Raw genomic sequence first — 21,348 nt, forward strand, 5'->3', positions numbered from 1 at the left:
TATATTCTGATTAAATTGCTGAAGTATATTTTCTATTACTGTTACATATCACATATGTATTGAAACATTAAATGTCGCAACATATGTCAAAGTACCTTGTGGAAGATAAACCACAAGGTAGTACTCATTAAGATTTTTTAATGGATGGCTAAAAACTTGCTTTAGAAAATCTGTTCAGAACGAGCTCATAATAGCTGTTTCGTGAATACCAGTTGAATTAAAACACATTTATTTCATTTCTGTTTTATCTTCTATTCCCAACACCAGTGGGGTTTGTTTTAATAAAATCTTCTTACTTACACCTATATGTACTCAGCCCTGCTGGGTGCCGCACCGTCCTGGGCTATAATGAGAAAAAGCACACACTGTGCTCGCCCGCCCTGGGGGAGATTACAATAAGTGAAAGTATATTTGCAAGCCTAACTCTCTAGTGTGAAATGAAAGATGTGAGATTTTGTCACACAGAGGACCCCTAACCACCTTTACATAATAAGTATAAAAATCACCACTGAATTGGTGAAAATATCCAACAGATGCCTCTGAATTAGATTCCTCTTCTTCCCTTTCTAGACCTACCAGCATTCAGTCTCTACCTTTAACAGTGCTTTAAACTTAATAAACACATCACAAACATTTGTTAAGGAAAGTTTTTCAGATAATATGTTCATACACAATACAAGTGTATGACAGCTTAAAATTTGTAAGTTAATTTATTGTTAATCCATGGTCAGTAAATTAGTATTGTATTTCTAACTTAATGGCTTTCTTTCCTTAACAGTCTCCTTGAGGCATCCTAGTATATCAGAAGTGTTTTATTTTTTTAAAAGATTTTATTTATTTATTTGTCAGAGAGAGAGAGAGAGAACACAAGCAGGGGGTGCAGCAGGCAGAGGGAGAAGCGGGCTCCCTGATAAGGGGCTGGGTGCCAGGACCCTGGGATCATGACCTGAGCCGAAGGCAGACACTTAATCAACTGAGCCACCCAGGCGTCCCTATCAGAAGTGTTTTAAATGTGGATTCTGGAGCATAATTTTACAAGTTGGCGTGGTTTATTTACTTCAACAGTGTTACCACACATCATTTCCTTTCTTGGGTGCCACTATCAATTTATTAATGAGTAATGTGCTAAATGCTAAAACCTCATCATAGGCACTGTTTGCTGATTTTCTGGTTATTGATGGATATTGGTAGTTACTGCTTTGAGGGCATAAGTAAACACGTACAGAGTATCCTCACAAAGCATCCTAACTTACAAGTATAATTGCTGACAATCTGAACATTGTTCTTTTCTTTTCTCTACAGATTTTAAATAACCTCAGCATGGTTGTTAAATCAGGGGAAATGACAGCTGTGGTAGGATCCAGTGGATCCGGGAAAAGCACAGCCCTGCAGCTTATTCAGCGTTTCTATGACCCCAGTGAAGGCATGGTGGGTGTCTTCCAGAAGCCTCTCAATACATGGGGATGGGAGAGTGCAAATGGGGATATATTGGTCAAGCACAAAGGCCTAGTGTACACAGAGACCGTCCTGACGCACACACAGTTGACTTACTGAGTTTTTGACTGAATTGACTGGACTGATTCCCTGCACGGTGGTCGTGTTCATTGAACGACCAGCCCGTTCGCTCAGTGATGTGCACACACATTCAAAATGGTATTGCTGCCTTGTCAGTGAATTCGCATTTCCATTTCCTTCTTTGTATTGTAACAAAATCATTATTGTCTCTTCAAGTTTTCCAAACGCTAAGTATAGGAAAGGTTGCATGGCTAGAACGAACAGATTGATGACTGCTTTGAGAATTTAGGTTTTAAAGACAAATCATATAATTTCACCAACTACTTCGTCTCTTTTTTCCTTGTGTGTTTATTTGCCTATAAACATAGACTGAAACTAAGAAAATAAATATCCATCATTGCCATTTGTTTATCACATATGTCAAGTACTTTATGAAGATGATTACTTATTTTCAAAAATGAGCCCCAAGGTATATATGCTCATTTTATGAAAAGGAAGCAGAGTCAGAGAGGTTGAGATTTGCTCCCGATTTGAACCCAGGGCCCTGAGATGTCAAAGGCTCTGCTCTTTCTACGCTCTCAAAGTCATTCTTGTCAACATCTCCTTGATGCTTTGAGATAGAATCATCTGAGTATATATCAAGTGGCTTCAATGCAAGGTGTTCCCTGTCATGGGAGCACTGTTACACTGACATGACAAACGTAATGGAATGTTTCTTTGTTATGGACAGTTCATCCTACAGGTATTCTTTGCTACATACCAGCATAACTATACTCTGACTACATAGAAATCATGGTCTCTTGATGTAAGATTTTTACTTTTTTTGCTAATAGTGATTTTTGCTTATCCCACTTACATTTTCAATTACTTTTGAACAGCAAAGTTCTATTTGATGAATCTGGCCAGAAAGTAAGAGTTACTGTAAAGCATACCTACAAGATAGGGACCATTTCTTCTTTACTTTGTAGCTTTGAAGTCCATTTTAGGTCACAAGTCAAACGATAATAAAAATATATAAAATATGGTGAATAACTGACTTGACTCTATTGAAGAATTAGATTTTTTTTTTCCATTCCTGGGCCAATCATATTACATTAAATGACCTTTACATCATTTGTGTTTTTACAACGAATTGTTCTACAGCTAGACTTGATTTCAACTATATATCATCACTCCTATATAAACAACCTCATTATGGGAGGAATTATTTCTGTTATAATCCTGCGGGTTTCTATTATTTCTCCCCATAGGTCAAGTAGAACATAACATTTTGATTCAGAACCCTGAAGGGTTCCAAGAGATGTGACGTTGTGCTTATGGTCTCTAGGTGACTTTAGATGGCCATGACCTTCGCTCTCTTAACATTCAGTGGCTTAGAGCTCAGATTGGGATGGTGGAGCAAGAGCCCGTTCTGTTCTCTACCACCATTGCAGAGAACATTCGTTATGGCAGAGAGGATGCAACGATGGAAGATATAGTTCAAGCTGCCAAGGCAGCCAATGCCTACAGCTTCATCATGGACCTGCCACAGGTACCCCTAGCCTCTCATCCCGGGGTGGGAGGGGGAGCAGAACTCAGAAAGTTATAAAAGGAAAAAGAAAAAGTTACACGATACTATACATTTCTTTCCATTTGAATCCCAAATCATTAAATTCTTAATGCCATGCTAGGTTTCATTCCTGGAAATATACCATGAGTGTTCCCCTTTGCCTGAAAGCATATTGTTGTTGATATATTAAAAATCTACAAACAGGGGAACTTTCTTTTAAAAGCTCCCCTTGACAGAGGTACAATCTTCTTACTCCATCTGTTGAGAATTTGCCTAAGCAATTGATAAATTTGTTATGTGGCAATGACTTACACAATGTTCATTGATGCCTACCAATGTCATTGTTCTTTCATTTTCTTGGGCTTAGGCAGCTAATTCTGTGGCCTCAGTACTGTATCTCGCATATTCAAAAATTCTTCATTTATCTTCATTTTAAACAACGACAACAAAAACCAACTCCATATTATTACACTTATACGTATTTTGTGGCTGCTAAGTCAAATGGTCTGCTAAGTCAAAGAAGAGCTGTTATTACCAGTTAACATATGTATAGTGCTTACTACCTACCAGACACTGTTCTAAGCACTTTACATCTCATTTAACTCTCACGACCATCCTGTTGGCAGCTACTATTATTATTTCCATCTGTGAAGAGAGAACTAAGGTTCCAAGAGGTCAGATAACTTGCTCAAGGCAGGAGAGTCAAGGTTCACACTCAGGTGGTCTGGCTCCAGCGTCTGTGCTCTAGATCATTTCCTATTCAGCCTTCTAGATTACCTGTGTGAATAGGATTGCAGCTGTGGGTATGATATAGTCCAGTGGTAAAGAGTATAAAGCTTTGCAATCAGACTGCCTCCATGAAAATCCCAGCTTCTCCATTTGCAAGCTCTATAAACTTGGGCAAGTTACTTTAGCCCCTTACACCCCAGCATTTCCTTACCCACTGATTGAGGAGAACAGCAGTACCTGCCTCATGGGGCATCTGGGAGGACTAATGAGGTGATATGTGTAAAGAGCTCAACTTCATGCTTTATACATGGTAAATGCTCAACTCATGTTGGCTAATAATAAACAAGACAAGAGCCTGACATCATTGTGAGATTCCAATATAATGCTAAACATGAAAGATACTCAGTAACTTTTTGCTGTCAATGGTAATGATTGTACAGCTAGTTTGATCTTTCATTTGTAATATAGAGACAGATTTAATATTGTGTTTTTCTGTGTTGCTTAGCTAGAGAAAAGAGGGAAGAATTTGATAGGTGCTTTAACCCTTTAAAATGGGTTTTCAGGACCCTGATCAACTTTTACTTTGGTGGAAACATTTTTTTTTTTTTTAAGTAAGCTCCACACCCAGTGTGGTGCCCAACACAGAGCTTGAACTCAGGACTCTGAGATCAAGACCTGAGCTGAGATCAAGAGTCGGATGCTTAACCAGCTGAGCCACCCAGGTGCCCCTACTTTCGTGAAAACATTTTATTTGAAGTTGAGCTAGAGAGAAACATTTATACAGCCCAGTGAACCTGGGAATGAAAGAATAAATTAGTTTCTTTTTTTTTCTTTCAAAGATTTTATTTGTTTATTTGGCAGAGAGAGAGAGAACACAAGCAGGGGGAGTGGCAGAGGGAGAGGGAGAAGCAGGCTCCCAGCTGAGCAGGGAGCTCGATGTGGGGCTCCATCCCAGGACCCTGGGATCCTGACCTGAGCCAAAGGCAGACGCTTAACTGACTGAGCCACTCAAGCGCCCCAAGAATAAATCAGTTTCTTTATCTTACACACAAATATTGATCAGACAGTAACCTGTTTCAGGAAAGGGTATTCCTTTCAGTGAAAGTTGGGCCTGTGAAAATTCATGCTTGAGAAGGGAGCTAGAAAGGATCTTGTAATGATCACTGCCAGGAGCCATCAAGTTGTTCGTCTTCATTACCGGTGTCACCTTCTTCCTAGCAATTTGACACTCTTGTTGGAGAAGGAGGAGGCCAGATGAGTGGTGGCCAGAAACAAAGAGTAGCCATAGCCAGAGCCCTTGTCCGAAACCCCAAGATCCTGCTTTTGGACATGGCCACCTCGGCACTGGACAATGAGAGTGAAGCCATGGTACAAGAGGCACTGAGTAAGGTCTGTTGAAAGTCTGAGTTCATTTTACAAGACCGTGCTGTAGGAAAGGCAGCTCACTGAGAGAGGAGGGAGAGGGAGAATGGAAGGATGGAGAGGGGGAGGGAAAGAGAAGGACTACATGGGTCAGTGTCTCCAGTCTGACTGTTTAGAAAATACTGACTAGACTGTTCCTCACAGTTGAATAGAAGTCAGTATGGCTTGCTTCCAAAAGCTACAAATGCAAAATTTTCAATCTTATTAAATCTACCTTATAATATGTGATTTCAAGAATTTCCATTTTGATTTTAGCTGTTGATTAATAGCAGCAACTGGACCAGCGTGTGGGGTGTTCATGACCTTGATAAAGTGCGCTGGCCTTTTCTAATATCTGCAGAGCGCCTATTTGAGGATTTTCCCAAGGACCCAGGCTCTGATTACTTGTGGATTCTGAGACCATCCAAATGTCAATGTCAGCTCTGTCTTACTGTTTGGTTAACAGTGCACCGTACATTCTTACAGATTCAGCAGGGACATACGATCATTTCGGTTGCTCATCGCCTGTCCACAGTCAGAGCTGCAGATGTCATTATTGGTTTTGAACATGGTACAGCAGTGGAAAGAGGCACCCATGAGGAACTGTTGGAACGGAAAGGAGTCTACTTCACTCTAGTGACTTTGCAGAGTCAAGGCGATCAGGCTGCTAACATAGAAGGCATGAAGGGCAAGTGTCTTTTCCATTACACTTGTACATTCTATAAAGCATTATGTTTGTTAGCCCTCATAGTTTCGTGGATTTCTATACATTTTAATAAACACTGTCTTATTTGTTCCCCCAAAAGCCCTTGGAAGCATTATATAGATGATAAGAGAAAGAACAAAATCTCAGGAGGTTCAGTTACTTGATCAAATCAGAGAGCTAAAACCCAGGTTTTGTGGGGAAGATGATTTTAATGCCAACCCCCTTGTTCCCCCCTCCCCACTTTGCAAATAGGAAAGCCTTCCTAGAGTGTCCAGCACCCAGTAGGACCTCTATTCTTGCTGATTGAGTAAATTAATCAGTGACTAAACACTGTAATGCTTATTTTCACTAAAGCAAATAGCAAACAGATACATCAGGCCCTAGTGCATCCTTTTTTTTTTTTTTTAGTTTGAATTTTCAGATTTGGTAACTTATCCCAACCTACATTAACCAACCACCACTTCAAACTTTCTCTACCATACCACATCTCGATTTGTGAACTCCATTGGGTAAAACTACTGTCTATATTTAACACATGTGATTTCTTCTGAAAAGATATATATTTTTTTAATTTGGTGAATCTACCATAGAAATGACCTCTAGTGGGTTTCCCTTCAGTTTTTTATGATTCATTCTATCAGATATCTATTTGTTGGAGATAACACAGGGGGTATCACACAGCTCAAAAAATTCAATCCTGCTGAGTATTTTTTTAAGTTTATTTATTTATTTATTTATTTATTTATTTACGTAATCTCTATGCCCAAGGTGGGGCTGGAACTCACGACCCCATGTCCAGGAGTTGCATGCTCTTTGGACTGAGCCAGCCAGGCACCCCCTGCTGAGTATCTTGACATTTTTGTTGTTGTTGTTGTTAGAATGTGCTGGATAAGTGTTAAGTTTTATTTGCCACAATGAAGTTAATAGAATGTTTTAGCATCAGACATAGTAATGATAGGCTAGGCAAGCATAGTAAGAAGTTTTCTTTTGATATGGTTCTCCTTATTGTATACACTAAGGAATCGTTCATGTTGTGTTGAATAGGAGAAGATAAAACTGACCGGGCCTCACTTGACAGCAAACAGACCTTTTGCAGAGGGAGCTACCAGGCTAGTTTAAGGTAAGCTGAAGCCATGGGGCAGATTTTAAGGTTTTAAAATATTCTTAGGAGCCCTCTGCACCTATGATCCTCAGGCAATATCTCAGGTAAAACCAGGATAGCCTTGAGCATAGCCCCAGGTTTCATGTAATATGAACATGCAAATGAATCCTTGGTTGCTATATTGACATTTTCTGGTCAGTTCATGGGGATTTTTTTTGTTTAACTTTGGCTTCTTATCTTATTGTGGGTAGGGTCATGATAGAGATGCTTTGTAATTAAAATGTTGTTAATTGAGCTTAGAAAGGGTATTTAAAAAATCTGTTTGGTCTTGTCCCCTAGATCTAACCATGGTATAAAGCATTGTTTTACATGGAGGTGAAGTTCATGGCTTTAGGTCCATTCTTTCACTTGCTGAGCTGCAGTTGAATTACAAATATTCCTGCTTCCAGAGTGACTCATCTGAATTCAAATCATTCCTTAACTAGATGAAAAAAGAAGTGTATTTTTTTAGTATTTGAAAAGATTTTCCGTGAACCCCAGCTATTTATTTTTTTTTTGTGGATGAATATAGGGGTATTGACTTTCAAACATATTTTTGGAATATGCTATTAACAAGACTGTAAATTTTAGTCTTTCATCCTGACTTAAGAATTTCAGTAAAATAGTTCCTTTAATGTTAAAAGTCTGCATGTTAAGAAGAATTCTGCCCAAGAGTATCTGTCTCTCTTCATGAAGATACTACTTAAGATTTTTTTCCCTAAGTTAGGAGGCTGTTCATAAACAATGGTGACAGCAGATTTCCTTACTGTTGCCTTTACCATTTCTAGGATATTTAATTCAAGGCTGTACTCTGGGCAAAGGCTCGGTTATAAGACTTGCTTTTTCAAGGTAGTATATTGCTTATTGAAAACTGGTTTAAAGAGGCTTAAAATAAAACATTTAGGTAACAACTCCAAGTAATTCAAACACAGATTTATCTTTAATATTCAAAGAACAATGTATAGAGTTGTTGAATCACTATGTTGCACACCTGAAACTAATGTAACATTGTATATCAACTATTCTCAAAAAGAAAAAAAAGAATAGTTCACTGAGCTTATGCTTAGAGTTTTTATTTTTCCTTTTGAGAATAAGTCTATTCATAAAAATTTCAAGAAATGCTGGTTTTATTAAATTTATTGAATTTGGAAAATAATAAAGCAATAACTTCAAGTTACTCTGTAAAGTAAAAGCTAAAAAAATTGCCAAAATTATTAGGTGATTTTTATAGATATTAGGCATTATGTTTAACCATGCTTCTCTGATTGGAGGAAAAAAATTATAAGGGTCATTAGAATCACAACCTGAAGCTACTGACTACCTTCTTAAACACAGAAAATGGCTAGGCACCTCTTTTGATTACTGGGCTAAAGGTTGCAAAAAGGAAGTGATATACTTCATCATCATGTCAACAAGAAAATAAATATTTTCTTAACTTTTCAGATGAACAAAATTCTACTTGTTCTAAGTAGTTTAGTTACAGTTTATTATTAGGACCAAATAATCATTTTTAATATAAACATTTCCTATTTGGCTATTAATTCTCACAAATTCTACATTTTGGTGACTAGGATGAGAAATCCAGAAATATAGTCTATACCCAGAAAGTAGTTATTAACCTCCTGCAGAGAAAGATTTATAAGTTTAAGTAAGAAGGTCTGTTAAAAATATCTCATTGTGTATGCTGACAGATTTTTTTGCTAAAAGATGACTAAATTAAATGTTAATTTATATCTTATTTCCTTGGCTTTGGCGTTTCTGACAGCTCAGTCTCTCTTTAGTAATATATTTTAGGTTCAAGAACAATTTAATGCATAACAGGAACTAATTTCCTGAATAATAGTGTTGAGAGAGAGAGAGAAAGTGGGAGAGTTGTTTAGTCCCCAAATTAGCTGTTTTTATTTGCAGAGAGAAGTGGTACACAGCTTCTGAGAAAGGGACTGGCCTATGTTGTCAGTTTCTTTCTTTCTTTTTTTTTTTTTTTTTTGAAGATTTTACTTATTTATTTGACACAGAGAGCGAGAGCACAAGGAGGGGGAACAGCAGAGGGAGAGGAAGAAGCAGGCTCTCCGCTGAGCAGGGAGCAGGGAGCAGGGAGCCCAATGTGGGGCTCAATCCCAGGACCCTGGGATCATGACCTGAGCCGAAGGCAGACTCCTAACCGACTGAGCCACCCAGGTGCCCCATGTTGTCGGTTTCTAAAAAGGTGTGTGATAGAATTCTAACTCTGGTGCTTATGGTGGACCAGAGGGAGCTGCCAGGTGGGCCCAGGGTTTCAGTGGGACAGCCTATGCTAGACAGGTAGAATGGTCTGTGAAAGATTCAGGTAGTAGAAATCAGAAGGGACAAGGATATATGTTTTGCCATGCTCAAAACTGGGAGGAAGTCAACCATATTTCCTTTTCCTCATACTCTACCATGGCTTCCAATGCTCTAGGAGTCTCTCTAGGCCCATGACCTTACGTCTCAGCCCTACCATGTACTCTGCTCTGTCCAGCTGACACATGCCTCTTCCTCATGCGTTCTGAAGAAGACTTCTTGACCTCAGTTAACTAACCCAAAGAAGCGACTCTATTGCTGGAGAGTCTCGAGCCGGGCGGGAGGGAGTTGGGGTGCCCCAGCCCGCAGTTTGATAGCAGGGAGGTGGGGTGAGGAGTGGTTTCAGGCCTGATCATCATGAGATTTGGCAAGAGTGTGAATGTGCAAGAGCAAGGAAGAGGAAGGACTGGAGCTACATGCACCTGTTGAACCTGGGTGACTAAGAGGGTGACAGTGCCACTAACAGGACGTGGGAACAAAGCAGAGGAATGAAGGGATGTGGTAGTGCCTCCGCAAGAAGGCCAGATGAGCACGCGTAATCGACAAGCAGCACGTGACCTTTGTCTTCACCTGGATACAAATGAGGGAGAGGGACTTGTGGATGGTTCCGTCTAGATCCTTGGCTCTATGTCTCTCACTTTACACCTTTTTACTGCACATTAGGTGCTTTGATAATGTAATGCCCTCCTCTCGTCTTCAGCATTGCCTCTATCGCTTTTGCAAATGACTGGAAACTTAACTCAACCAGGGAGAGGATCAGTTTACCTGACTAAGTAGTCCAAGGATGCCTTAACTCCAGGCAAAGCTGGGCTTTAATCAGGTGCTTCCCGCCCCCCCTTCTTTTTTGCTTCATTTTTCAGGAGGCTTCTTTCCTTGAGGGTCTTGACATAATTGCCAGCAACTCCTAGTGCTGCCTACTTTCAAGTTTAACGTAGAGGAGAGTAGGAGTCTCCTTCTCAGAAATCTCAGGAAGAAGACAAAACCACCTGAACCAATTTCTTATATCTGTGCTGCACTAAGTATATGTACTAAGGAACCCTGTTCTCTCCTGTCTCCATGCTTCGGTTTATATTATCCTCTCCATGCTTCGGTTTATATTATCCTCTCCATCGGAAATGCTCTTCCTACAAATATCCAAGTCCTACCGTAGCCACCTCTTCCATGACGCCTTTCATGGGAACACCTGCCATACATTTCTTTTTCCTTTAAATTTTCATACTTTCTATTCAAACCTGCTTTATAGCACTTAGCATATTTCTTCCTTACAGGGTTAGGGTTGAGTACATGTTTTGCTCTTCTGTAAGATTTAAAACTCCTTGAGGGTGAAGTCTGTGTTTGACCAGTCTCTGTAATCCCCACACCTGGCATTGGCCTGCATGTCATAGATGCCCAATACGCTTCTGTTAAATGAATAAACAAATCAAATAAATTTTATTTCAATAAGATATTTGTTAATTAAATGTATTTCTAGGGGCAGTACATAGCCTAAAGAAAATCTCACTCGGGGGGGCGACTGGGTGGCTCAGTCAGTTAAGCATCTGCCTTTGACTCAGGTCATGATCCCGGGGTTCTGGGATCAAGCCCCGCATCGGGCTCCCTGCTCAGTAGAGAACCTGCTTCTCCCTCTTCCTCTGCTGCTCCCCCTGCTTGTGCTCTCTCTCTCTTTCTCTCTCTCTCTCTGTCAAATAAATAAACAAAATCTTCTAAAAAAAAGAAGAAAGAAAATCTCAGTAGGGGCCCTATTTTCCTCCTACTAGCTCATTTGTATCCAGGTGGCCTTACACTAAAGTAAACATCAGGTGTAACTATAGAGAGAAAGAGCTATCAAAACTACAACGTACAACCAAAAGGAAGGTAAAGGCGCTGGGCCGTTGCCATGGTAACAATTAGCAGACCGTGTGGATTTGGAATGGATTTGAACCTTGGACCTTTTGTTGGTAGACTGGTAGGACAGCTTTCCTCTCCTTCTCTCCCTCCCTCCTTGAGCACAGTCTGAGTCAGAGTCTAGCCTGGGACTCAGAGGATCCAATTTAAATAGCTACGCCATAGGAATAGTTCTGTGAAACCTAACCAGGAAGCTCCCTTACCTGGTTGTGATGTGACCTATCAAACATTTCTGTTTATTTGATACATGTGATGTAAGCTTGAACAACAGTTAAATCCTGTTCCAACCTGCCCATAATCTACAGACTCTTTCATGTTTCTGTTTATTTGCAGAGCTTCAATCCGGGAACACTCCAAGTCTCAGCTTTCTTACTTGGTACATGAACCTCCATTAGCTGTTGTAGATCATAAGTCTACTTATGAAGAAGACAGAAAGGTCAGGCACCAGTTGCTCTTGGGGATTGGAGGCAGTCTTTTGGGGACTATTGCATGACCTTTAAACCTGAGAATATGAGTTTTCAAGGCATATATCCAGTAATGTTCACTAAGTCAGATTAAATGGGAGAACCCATGAGGACCTGATGAAAACTCTAAATTCTATACAATATATTAAAAGAAATGCAGAGTAATTAATTACTTTAAGAACATCTGGTAACTAAAACTGGACTATAACATTTATTCAGTAGTTTTTAGATGAACCATTGAAATAGACACGGGCAAATTACACGTGCTTAGATTATTTGATCATGTATGTATAATTTTAAAAGTTTTTAAGAATACTTGAAAATAATTTTTCTCAAATTTTTAAATCTCCTCCTTAAATTATAACTACTTTGGCAAAAGTGTTTATTCAGCAAAGGTATTTGAGAACGTTAGCCCTTACAGAAGTTATGATGATTTTTTTTTAAGATTTTATTTATTTATTCATAAGAGACAGAGACAGAGAGAGAGGCAGAGGGAGAAGCAGGCTCCCCACTGAGCAGGGAGCCCGATGCGGGACTCGATCCCAGGACCCTGGGATCATGACCTGAGCCGAAGGCAGATGCTTAACCATCTGAGCCACCCAGGCACCCCAGTTATCATGATTTTTGAATGAACAGGTTTTATGGACAATTGTTTACCTCACATAGTTTTACCATAATTTTTTAAGGATACATCTAAAACTAACACTATTAATGTTAATATAATCCAAAACAACACAAAAATGAAAGAAATAGGAGAAGAATCAACAGATACAACAATATTTCTTCCTAAGGATGCAGGTCCTCAAAGCTGTCGTGGGCATCTTACTTTCACAGCAGGTACCCGTCATCTCCCTCCTCAAAGCCTTTCCTAATGCCTGCACTTTATTCTTCATCCTGAGAGTCTCACTTTCAATCCCCCACTACTCTTTATTTGAACCTTTTCATGACAGTTTTCTTATTGAGCCTCATTTGGGGTCATGTTGTCTTATTCCCTTACTAAATTACAAGCTTCTTAAAGTTAGTGACTATATATTATTTATGTTTGTATCACCTTAGGCCCTTAGGCCAGTGCCCTGTACCTATTAGGATATCAGGGGATTTTAAAACTAGGATGAAAAATTGAATTTCTACAATTAAATAAGCTTTGATAAATCTTGTGGTTTGGGACACAAGATTTATCAAAGCAAGTAAGTCAGAGAATATTTCAATTACAAGCACATCCATTATGCATGATGTCGTTTCAAACTGTCTTTAAAAAATGTTAAATGAGAATCTGTTTTGGAAATAATTATAAACCTTTGTTCACACTGACAAATGTGGAATAAAGTACAGTCTTCCTTACGATCTTATAACTGTGACAGAAGGATTATTAAGGCTCTCTTTGTTCTAGCATATTAAGAATGAATAAATAGATGTCTCAATAGAGTTGGTTTAAATAAATTTCATAGAGAAACACTTTTTCTCAGGAGCAGCAGAGAGAAGAAACATATTTAGCAAGCATGATTGCTCACTGCATCTTGCCATTAAGGAGTCACATCTTCTTCTAGATCTAGAGATAGGTATTTCATTCATGTCCATGGTGCTGCCGCTAATAGGGACAAAATGCCTTATATAAGGAGACTAGTAAAGCTTCACTGACAAAGAACCAAACACTACACTGAGATTTCAAATGTAAGAGTACCAATCATATTTGACTTTTGCATTATTTTTTTTTCTAGTTTCTGTAACTATTTGACAAGAAAAGCAAGAGAAAGGAAGGAAGGAGGGAAGGCAAGAAGGAAGGAAGGTGGGAGGGAGGAGGGGAGGGAAAGAAAGGAAGAGAGGAAGGGAGGAAGGGAGGGAGGGAGGGAGGAAGGAGGAAGGAAGGAAGGAAGGAAGGAAGGAAGGAAGGAAGGAAGGAAGGAAAGAAGGAAGGAAGGAAGGAAGGAAGGAAAGAAGGCAGGAAGGAAGGAAGGAGAAGAAAATCTGATCCTGTTGTTGCTGTTGAACCTGGCAGGTGGCCCAGCACAGCGGCAGAGATCAGATTCCCACAGGGTTCCCATGATGCGGAGGAAACCCAGAAGGGAACCATTTAAATAAGATGAAACCTAAATCAAATATACACACCAGTTTTAGAGAAATAAAAATGCTCCATGTAATAGTCTACTTACCAGTCTTGTAAATTAGAATGGAATAATTAAACAAAATTGAATGTAAACCAATGTAATGTTTAAAAGATGTCACTTCATATTCTCTCTCCAGTTAAGAGAGAAAGAGGAAGAAGGGGGGAGAAAGGGATCTTGCTAAAGCTCCAAGAAAATAAGGTCTTAAACTTATATTATTACTGCTCATTTGTATGGTAACAATATTAGAGTTTTTTAGATTTAAATTAACAAATTTTTTATTTAAAAATTTTTAAAAATGATTTTATTTATTTATTTGAGGGGAGAGGGGCTGCAGGAGAGGGAGAGAGAATCCTCGAGCAGACTGCACGCTGAGTGCAGAGACCCATGCGGGGCTTGATCCCAGGACCCTGAGATCATGACCTGAGCTGAAATCAAGAGTTGGACGCTTAACCGACTGAGCCACCCAAGTGCCCCAACTAATTTTTTAAAAAGAAACAATGGAATCAGGGTTGATACCATTTAATTTATGGAATTTCTAATCCCAAGTAATATTTTCAAGTACTTTAAATATGTAGGATATTCTAATCTCAAGTAGATTCTAAAGCATTTTAAAAGTTAACTGAATTCCACAAGCCCAACACTGGCAAAATTCCTTTCTTTTTCTCATTTTATGGAGGAGTTCTAACCTTAATCTGTTAATTGGGAAGTGTTCTATCTTATGTTGCCATGCAAAAGGTTTACTTACACAAAGGAATTATCTCCACCTTGTGGTCTCTTAAGAGTTTTGACTCTGGGCATTTAGAAGAGATGTTTGCATGAGAGGCTTGTATTTCCAGATGCTAAGTGGGGTTACGTGGGACCAGGGTCTCCTAGTTAGCTGTAACAGAGCTAAGACTGCAGCCTGTTTCTTCCCACCCTCCAAGTTGTGCTTTGGGCTCCCAGAAGTGAGTGAAATCTTAGCTGTAATGCTGATAAAATTAAGTGGAGGATTAGGGGAAACCTACAGGCCAGAGGTGCCAGTCTCTGATATTGAGACATGTCTCTCAGGGAAACGAACAAAGTAGAATCTCTGGGAGTTCAAGTCAAGTTCAAAGGTTTGAAACCCATCACTTCATCATGGCCAGTTTAGAAGATAAGGTCTAAGGATTGCTTAAGAGGACAGAGACAGGACTCTTACAAATGACTCTCAGTATATGTCCATTTGGAGAACCTCTGCTCCTTTGTCATAGTTACCATTTCTTATCATCAAATCTTAAAGTCATTATTGAGGCAGGAGATCCCTATGGGTTGGCACACAGAAACCAGTGTAACAAAGTATGGAAAGCAGAACATAAGATTTAAGTAAGAAGTTATGTTTTCACTTGACCTATAGGAGGAGATGGAAGGAAGGAAACTGGGAAAAGCCCAGTGTCTACTAGTGAGCCATCTGCATAGTAGGGCAGCTCCGTATTTTTTTAAAATAAATGTTTCGTTGCATGTATGCACCATGGGCATAAGAGTTTCATTCATTCTTTCATCCAATAAATGTTGATCGTACATCTGTTGTGGGCCAGGGATTGTGTTATGGATGCAAAGATGAACAAGAGCCACCATCCCTCTCCCTGCCCTGGAGTTGCTAGCAGGATACTTCTTTGCATGTGATAAACACATATGCATGGTGCAACTTGACCTTGCTACAATAAAGGGAACATATCAACTTTTATAATTTCACCCCTCTCTGTGAGTTACTGGTTTGCCACAAATACAGGGAACATGAATAAAATCATCTTTAGCTTTTTTGTGATGACTGAATTTGTCTTTAGCTTTGCAAAGATCAAAGGAAAAAAATCTATACATCATGGCTTTATATTTTGTTTTCTTCTATTCTTCTACTATTCTTTTTTTAAAACTCTCCTACTTTTTTTTTTTTTTTTTTAGCTATAGAATATAAGTCAATCAGAAGTCAATTACTCAGGGACAGATTTTCTAGTTTTTGCATCATTCAGGCTTGATGGTGCATCTTTTTGGGGGTGGATCAGGGGACAGTTTCCCTTGAAGTCTAACTCTAGTGAAAGGGGACAAAAGACAATTATTCAAATCAATTAAATTTTGCCTCTTGTTAGTTTATCTTGGAATGATATCTACTGGAAAAAATCACTTCATATTATTTTTACATGTCTCAGGTATTATTGCTTAAGGCTAGGGATACCTCCAAGAATCAGAAGGTCAGGGAAATTTCTGTCATGTCAGGCTGTGAGTGGGCTGTTTCGTAGGGCAGTGGTTCTGGGAAATGTCGGAGTTTAATGTGCTCGGATGGTACAGCACAGCTGACACTTTCCAAACCTATAATCATGGAATCCTAGGCATTCTGCTCCTGAAGGAGTCTTGGAGGTTACATACTGCTGGGAATCTCAGAGACTGGGCTTTATTATTAGAATTATCTGAGGAGTATTTTTAAAACACAGATTCACACTCAGACTTATTAAATTTGAATTTCTGGTGATGGGGACCCAGGAATCTGTATTTTTAATCATTGATCCACCATAAGTCTGGCAAGCATCCTGATCTGGACACCAACCACTGTCTAGAAGTGTAAAGGGTCTAAATTTTGCTCTATTGCAAGCTTCCAAGTTAGCCTGACACAATTTCATGGATGCTGGCAGAATATACAAAGGCTCTGAGCCAGAGACAAAAAACTTTATTACTCACGGCAAGAGTAGTAACCAGAGTCTATCATTTGCACTGGTTCCCCAGGCCAACCCCCAGATTTAAAGAGGGCCAGATGATACCAGCAAATGAAGGGGATGTGTTAACAGCAGAGGAATCCTGAGCTGGAGGAGCTTGATTCTTTTATAATAGACGGTAGACACATCTGCTCTTTTCTTGGGATGGAGATACCATCTCTGTCCTCTGAGGCTGTTTGATATGCAAACATCCTTAAAAAAAATAGTCTGAATAGAGGTGGTCAGTGCCTCTGCCTAAGATGGGCAGAAACACAAGACACCCATAGAGAGTTGTCTTCCCAAGGCAACTTAGTCCAATGCTCTCATTTTGAGGATGAGGTCACCGAGCCCCAGAGAGCTAAGTTGCTTGGTGATATATTCCATGGGTGGCTCCACTGGGCTCATCTAAGAACCCTGTTCTTTCTATGCTTGTCCTATTCATGCTTTCCTAGTCACCCCTCTTCCTCCCTGGAATTGATTTCCTAGAGTTAGTAGGTTGTCAGAGATGAAATTATTGAACAGAAGGATTTGCCACATGAATGTAGAGTGACAAGTGCAAATGTTGAGGGCAGACCAAGAGAGAATTTGAAATGGAGGCAATAAGAAATCCATCACCAGCCAAGCTGCCTTCCTCCACCCGAGTTGGCTTGCAATGATAATGCCATAACAAGACACAAGGTTTTACGTAAACTAAATGGGTAACGTGGTCTTTGACTTTGGAAGTGAAAGGAGAGTGTTTGAATTTCCTTGGGGTTTCTGTTCCTGACATCCACCTACCTAAAGGGTAAATTACCATGTATTAATGAAAGAGAGCACTAATTAATAGTTTTGTGGTCAATTTGTTATATTTTTTGTATATTTTAATAGAAACAGTAAAAAAAATAATGCAAATCTATACAAGCCACCTAAAATCCTTTCTTAAATAAAGTCAGTAATACATTTAACAAATGATTGAACAATTAGTCCTACAGATCAAGCACTGAGTAATATCTATAGCGAGGAAAAATGATAGGAAAAATGATGGAATTCTGAGTATAATGTTTGCTTTCAAGAGGATAAAAATTTGTTAGCTGTGACACTTCAATGACAACTACAGAGATCAGAATAGGGAAATATTAAAATAGTTTTCACGCCTTGCAAAGGATACATAGAATTTAGAAATCCCGAATGGATTACCATTTATTTCTGGGCACTAATTAAGGAAAATCTTATAGAAAGCATGTAAATGATAACTGTGGACACCGTTTAATACATTTTGATAATTACTTTGCCTTGTTTCAGATACACTGCCCTGCCTTAGCGCATTAGTCAGTTACTAGATTGGAGAACTTTGCCATTTATGAATGATGTACCTTGAAATTGTTATGAGTCTTCAAATATGTAAACACCACCATAGCACAAAAAACTTTTTTAAATTAGAGGGACTTTTTTTCAAAGGTCCAACATATTTATTACTCCCCTAGAGTCAACGCATATCTAACTGTGAAATGAAAACCACAAGCTCGCCTTCAGATGAATGTCCAATCTAGCGCGTCCCTTCCAAGTCACGGCATGGTCTCAAGCAATTCAAAACCGTTTCATACAAAACAACGAATCCCCGCATCTCATAGAACTTTGAGGTCACTCATAACCAATCAAACCATGACTTTTAAATCTGTGAATGCCAGAGGGTCTGCTGTATAAGAAAAGAACATAAGCAAAAACGTCTGCGTGTACCTCGGGATGACTAATGTAACCCTTTGTCCCCTCAAGGACAAGGACATTCCTGTGGAAGAAGAAATTGAACCTGCCCCGGTTAGGAGGATTTTGAAATTCAATGCTCCAGAGTGGCCCTACATGCTGGTAGGGGCGGTGGGTGCCGCTGTCAATGGGTCGGTCACACCGCTCTATGCCTTTTTATTCAGCCAGATTCTTGGGGTAAGCAAACGCTGGATTAGCTTGATTCTTCTGATATTTTTTGTTTTTCTATCAGAGGATATTGTCATTTTTTGATAGGTTGGCTCTGTATTTTGATGGATTTAGCTGTCTTTTCCTCATCTCTAAAGCATTCCAAGTGCCCCGAGTCTCCATGACACAGCAGGTAAGAAGAGGGAGCTGAGCGCTCTCATTTGGGCTGGCAGGACGCTCCTAGTCATCGTGTCTGTAAAAAACTGCAAGATGGCTGCAAATGTAGTGTCAGGAGAGGGCAATTTCCGTATATGCGAACAAAATCGGAATGCAAAGCAGGTTCGTTGAATAATACAGAAGGATTTTAGGGCCGTTTTGATCTTGCTGAAACAGCTGAGGTGCAAAGTTGGCCTATAAAAGCAGGTGTGAGTGCATGTTGTAGAATTGTCTGCTCTGCTGATTGCACCATTGAAATGGCAAGGTGGGGGAGGAAACAGGAAAAGGAAGAGAGAAGTAAAATAAGGCATGGATAAAGAATAAGCTTATTTCAATTTTTCACTCCCTAGGAGTTTTGATAGTCTCCATCTGACTTCATTGCTACAATAAAAATAATAATAACTACAAGCATTAATTGACACTCTTTAAGCACTTTATATATAATAGTTCACTAAATTTTCCTAGTAACCACCCGAGGTAAGTATTCTTATTGTCCCCGTTTTTACAATAAAAAGCGAACCAAGGTATACACAACTTAAGATAGCAAATAATGGATCTGAGATTCAAATCCAGTGTGACTGGAGAGCCAGGTTCTAATAAAACTCTCATTGCAAAATTAGTTATCGAAATGCTGCCAAGTTTTTTAGTTGAAATTTACCCACATACACAGATCCCATGAGATCAACAAGGGCAAACCGAGAATCTAGATAACTTTATTAATTTGTTCATGGTGAAACAGGCATTAGGTGGCAGGGCCAGGGCTAGAATCCAGCTTTTCCAAAGCCTAGGCTAAAGGATTTGCCAGCACACCACACTGTCAGAGCTTACCAAGAGTCCTGAGTGTTAGTTTCCCCTCTACTTCTCTTTCTTTTGTGGCCTCTCTCAAGAGGTCCTGACCAGAAAAATGTCCCCATGGGCATGAATCATACAGAAAGGCCTGGACAGTCCACAAAACAAAATCAAGTCAATTGGGTCGGGAGGGCCTCAGTCACCGCTTCACCTTCCATACTGCCCCCTTGTGGTAAGTGAGGAGATCATGGTAATTTCACAGAGGTAGGAGATGGGGAACCCGGCCCTTCAACTCTGGTAAATTGAATTTCTGGTTGTGTGAAGCCGTTTATGATGACAATCTTTTAAATAATTAATTTATATTCCTTACTTTCTGTTAAGTACAATGTCCTAAATATAATGGAAATGTTCTTTTATTCACTCAACAGGTATTTGTTGATTATCTCCCATAGACACTGTGTTCAAGGGACTTGAGATTGCATTCAGTCATGCTGCCTTCTCTAATAGAGTTTCTAGTCTATGAGGAAGACAGACATTAAACATAAAAATCTACTCATAATTCAGCAAATATTTATGAATCACTTATTGTTTGTCAGACATTGTTGCTGGGATTGAGAATAGAGGGAGGAACAAGAAAACCAAAGCCCCTCCCTGCTCTCATTACGCTGACATTCTAGTAGGGAAAGGCTCTGGAAATGCATCTCACGGAAGAGTGATGAGATGTAGAAGGTGTGGTGGATAGGGTTGAATTCTGTAAAGACCCAACTGTGCTCTAGATGTTTGCTTTTAACATAAGTCTGGGATACCATCTTCTTTGTTGATCATCACTTTCTTAGAAAAACAGAGCAAAGAATATACTCACTCAGCCTTATCCAAACCCTGTACATGAGCTTCTGTGGAAAGAGTGCTGGATTCCCAACCAGGAGATCTTTTTTTCTGAAACTAGCTCTTCTAGATACTTATCAAGCACTATATGCCCTGGGATCCCACCATGCCATTTCTCTGGGCCTTGGGTTCCTCAGCTATAAAATGAAGGATTGACAAAAATGGTTTCTAAGATAATTTCCAGCTCTATTAGTCTATGAAATGGCCAAGTCAGAAAAAAATTTGATGATTCAGTTATAACCCCTGCTCTCCTAGAGCACCCACCAGTTGTTGGTAGTGAGAATAATTTCTGTGATTCTTCGGGTCACAACCAGAAATCCTAGGAAAAATTTAGCTTAAGCAATTAGCTTAAGGGCTGCAGTACCAGAGTAACAGGATCTAGCTGGTGAAATCCAAAGTCTGCTCACGGTTAATGTTCTCACAGGGTTATATTTGCTAAGCAAATGATGCTAAACGAAGTACTATTTTTCCTCTCTGATAAAGAAGATCATTTCTGTTTGTCTCTTAGCATAATTACCACATATTCATCAGTAGATTCATGATACTTCATCTCACAGGGTATAATCATGAGTCAGATAATAGTCTGTTTGTAATTACGCTATTTTCATCCTGACATACCTAAAGGGCACAATACTCACATTTGTTGTATTGAGACCACAGTTTGGAATGTAGACCCAGCAAATGATTGCACACTATTAGGAGCCTGGTTGTTAATCTAGTGAAGCATCAATTCACACATAAGACATAATTTATCTGATTCGCTTTCCATCGGTCTAGTTGACTTGGGAAGTGTACAAGTGTTCCAAGCACAGCAATGTGTATGTAGCATGCTGGGAGAAAACATGAACTTTGGAGACAGCCAGCCCTGGATCTCTGCTCTGTATTCTCTGTGTGCATTTGAACAAGTGGCTTTTCCTTGATGAATCTTAGTTTCCTCATCTGTAATAAGGGGCAAGAAAATCTACCTCACTGGGTTGTTTTAAGAAGCCTAACTTAAGGAAATCTTCATTTAAGTTAAAATAGGCTAAGTAACACGTTTGGCATCTGGTAAATAGC

The 21,348-nt window shown here is 39.4% G+C and overlaps 1 protein-coding gene across 1 annotated transcript in view; it reads left to right on the forward strand.

The window, feature by feature from the left end:
• Positions 1-21,348, forward strand: part of ABCB11 (ATP binding cassette subfamily B member 11) — a 77,921-nt gene that overhangs the window by 35,962 nt on the left and 20,611 nt on the right. Inside the window, exons 12-18 of the mRNA XM_032408661.1 lie at positions 1,303-1,428; positions 2,843-3,046; positions 5,012-5,182; positions 5,681-5,882; positions 6,945-7,020; positions 11,578-11,680; positions 18,268-18,432. Coding sequence (XP_032264552.1) covers positions 1,303-1,428; positions 2,843-3,046; positions 5,012-5,182; positions 5,681-5,882; positions 6,945-7,020; positions 11,578-11,680; positions 18,268-18,432 — 1,047 coding nt within the window. The remainder of the gene's footprint in view (positions 1-1,302; positions 1,429-2,842; positions 3,047-5,011; positions 5,183-5,680; positions 5,883-6,944; positions 7,021-11,577; positions 11,681-18,267; positions 18,433-21,348) is intronic.

This window comes from Phoca vitulina, unplaced genomic scaffold (assembly GCF_004348235.1).
Source record: "Phoca vitulina isolate PV1807 unplaced genomic scaffold, GSC_HSeal_1.0 scaffold1, whole genome shotgun sequence".
Taxonomy (NCBI): domain Eukaryota; kingdom Metazoa; phylum Chordata; class Mammalia; order Carnivora; family Phocidae; genus Phoca; species Phoca vitulina.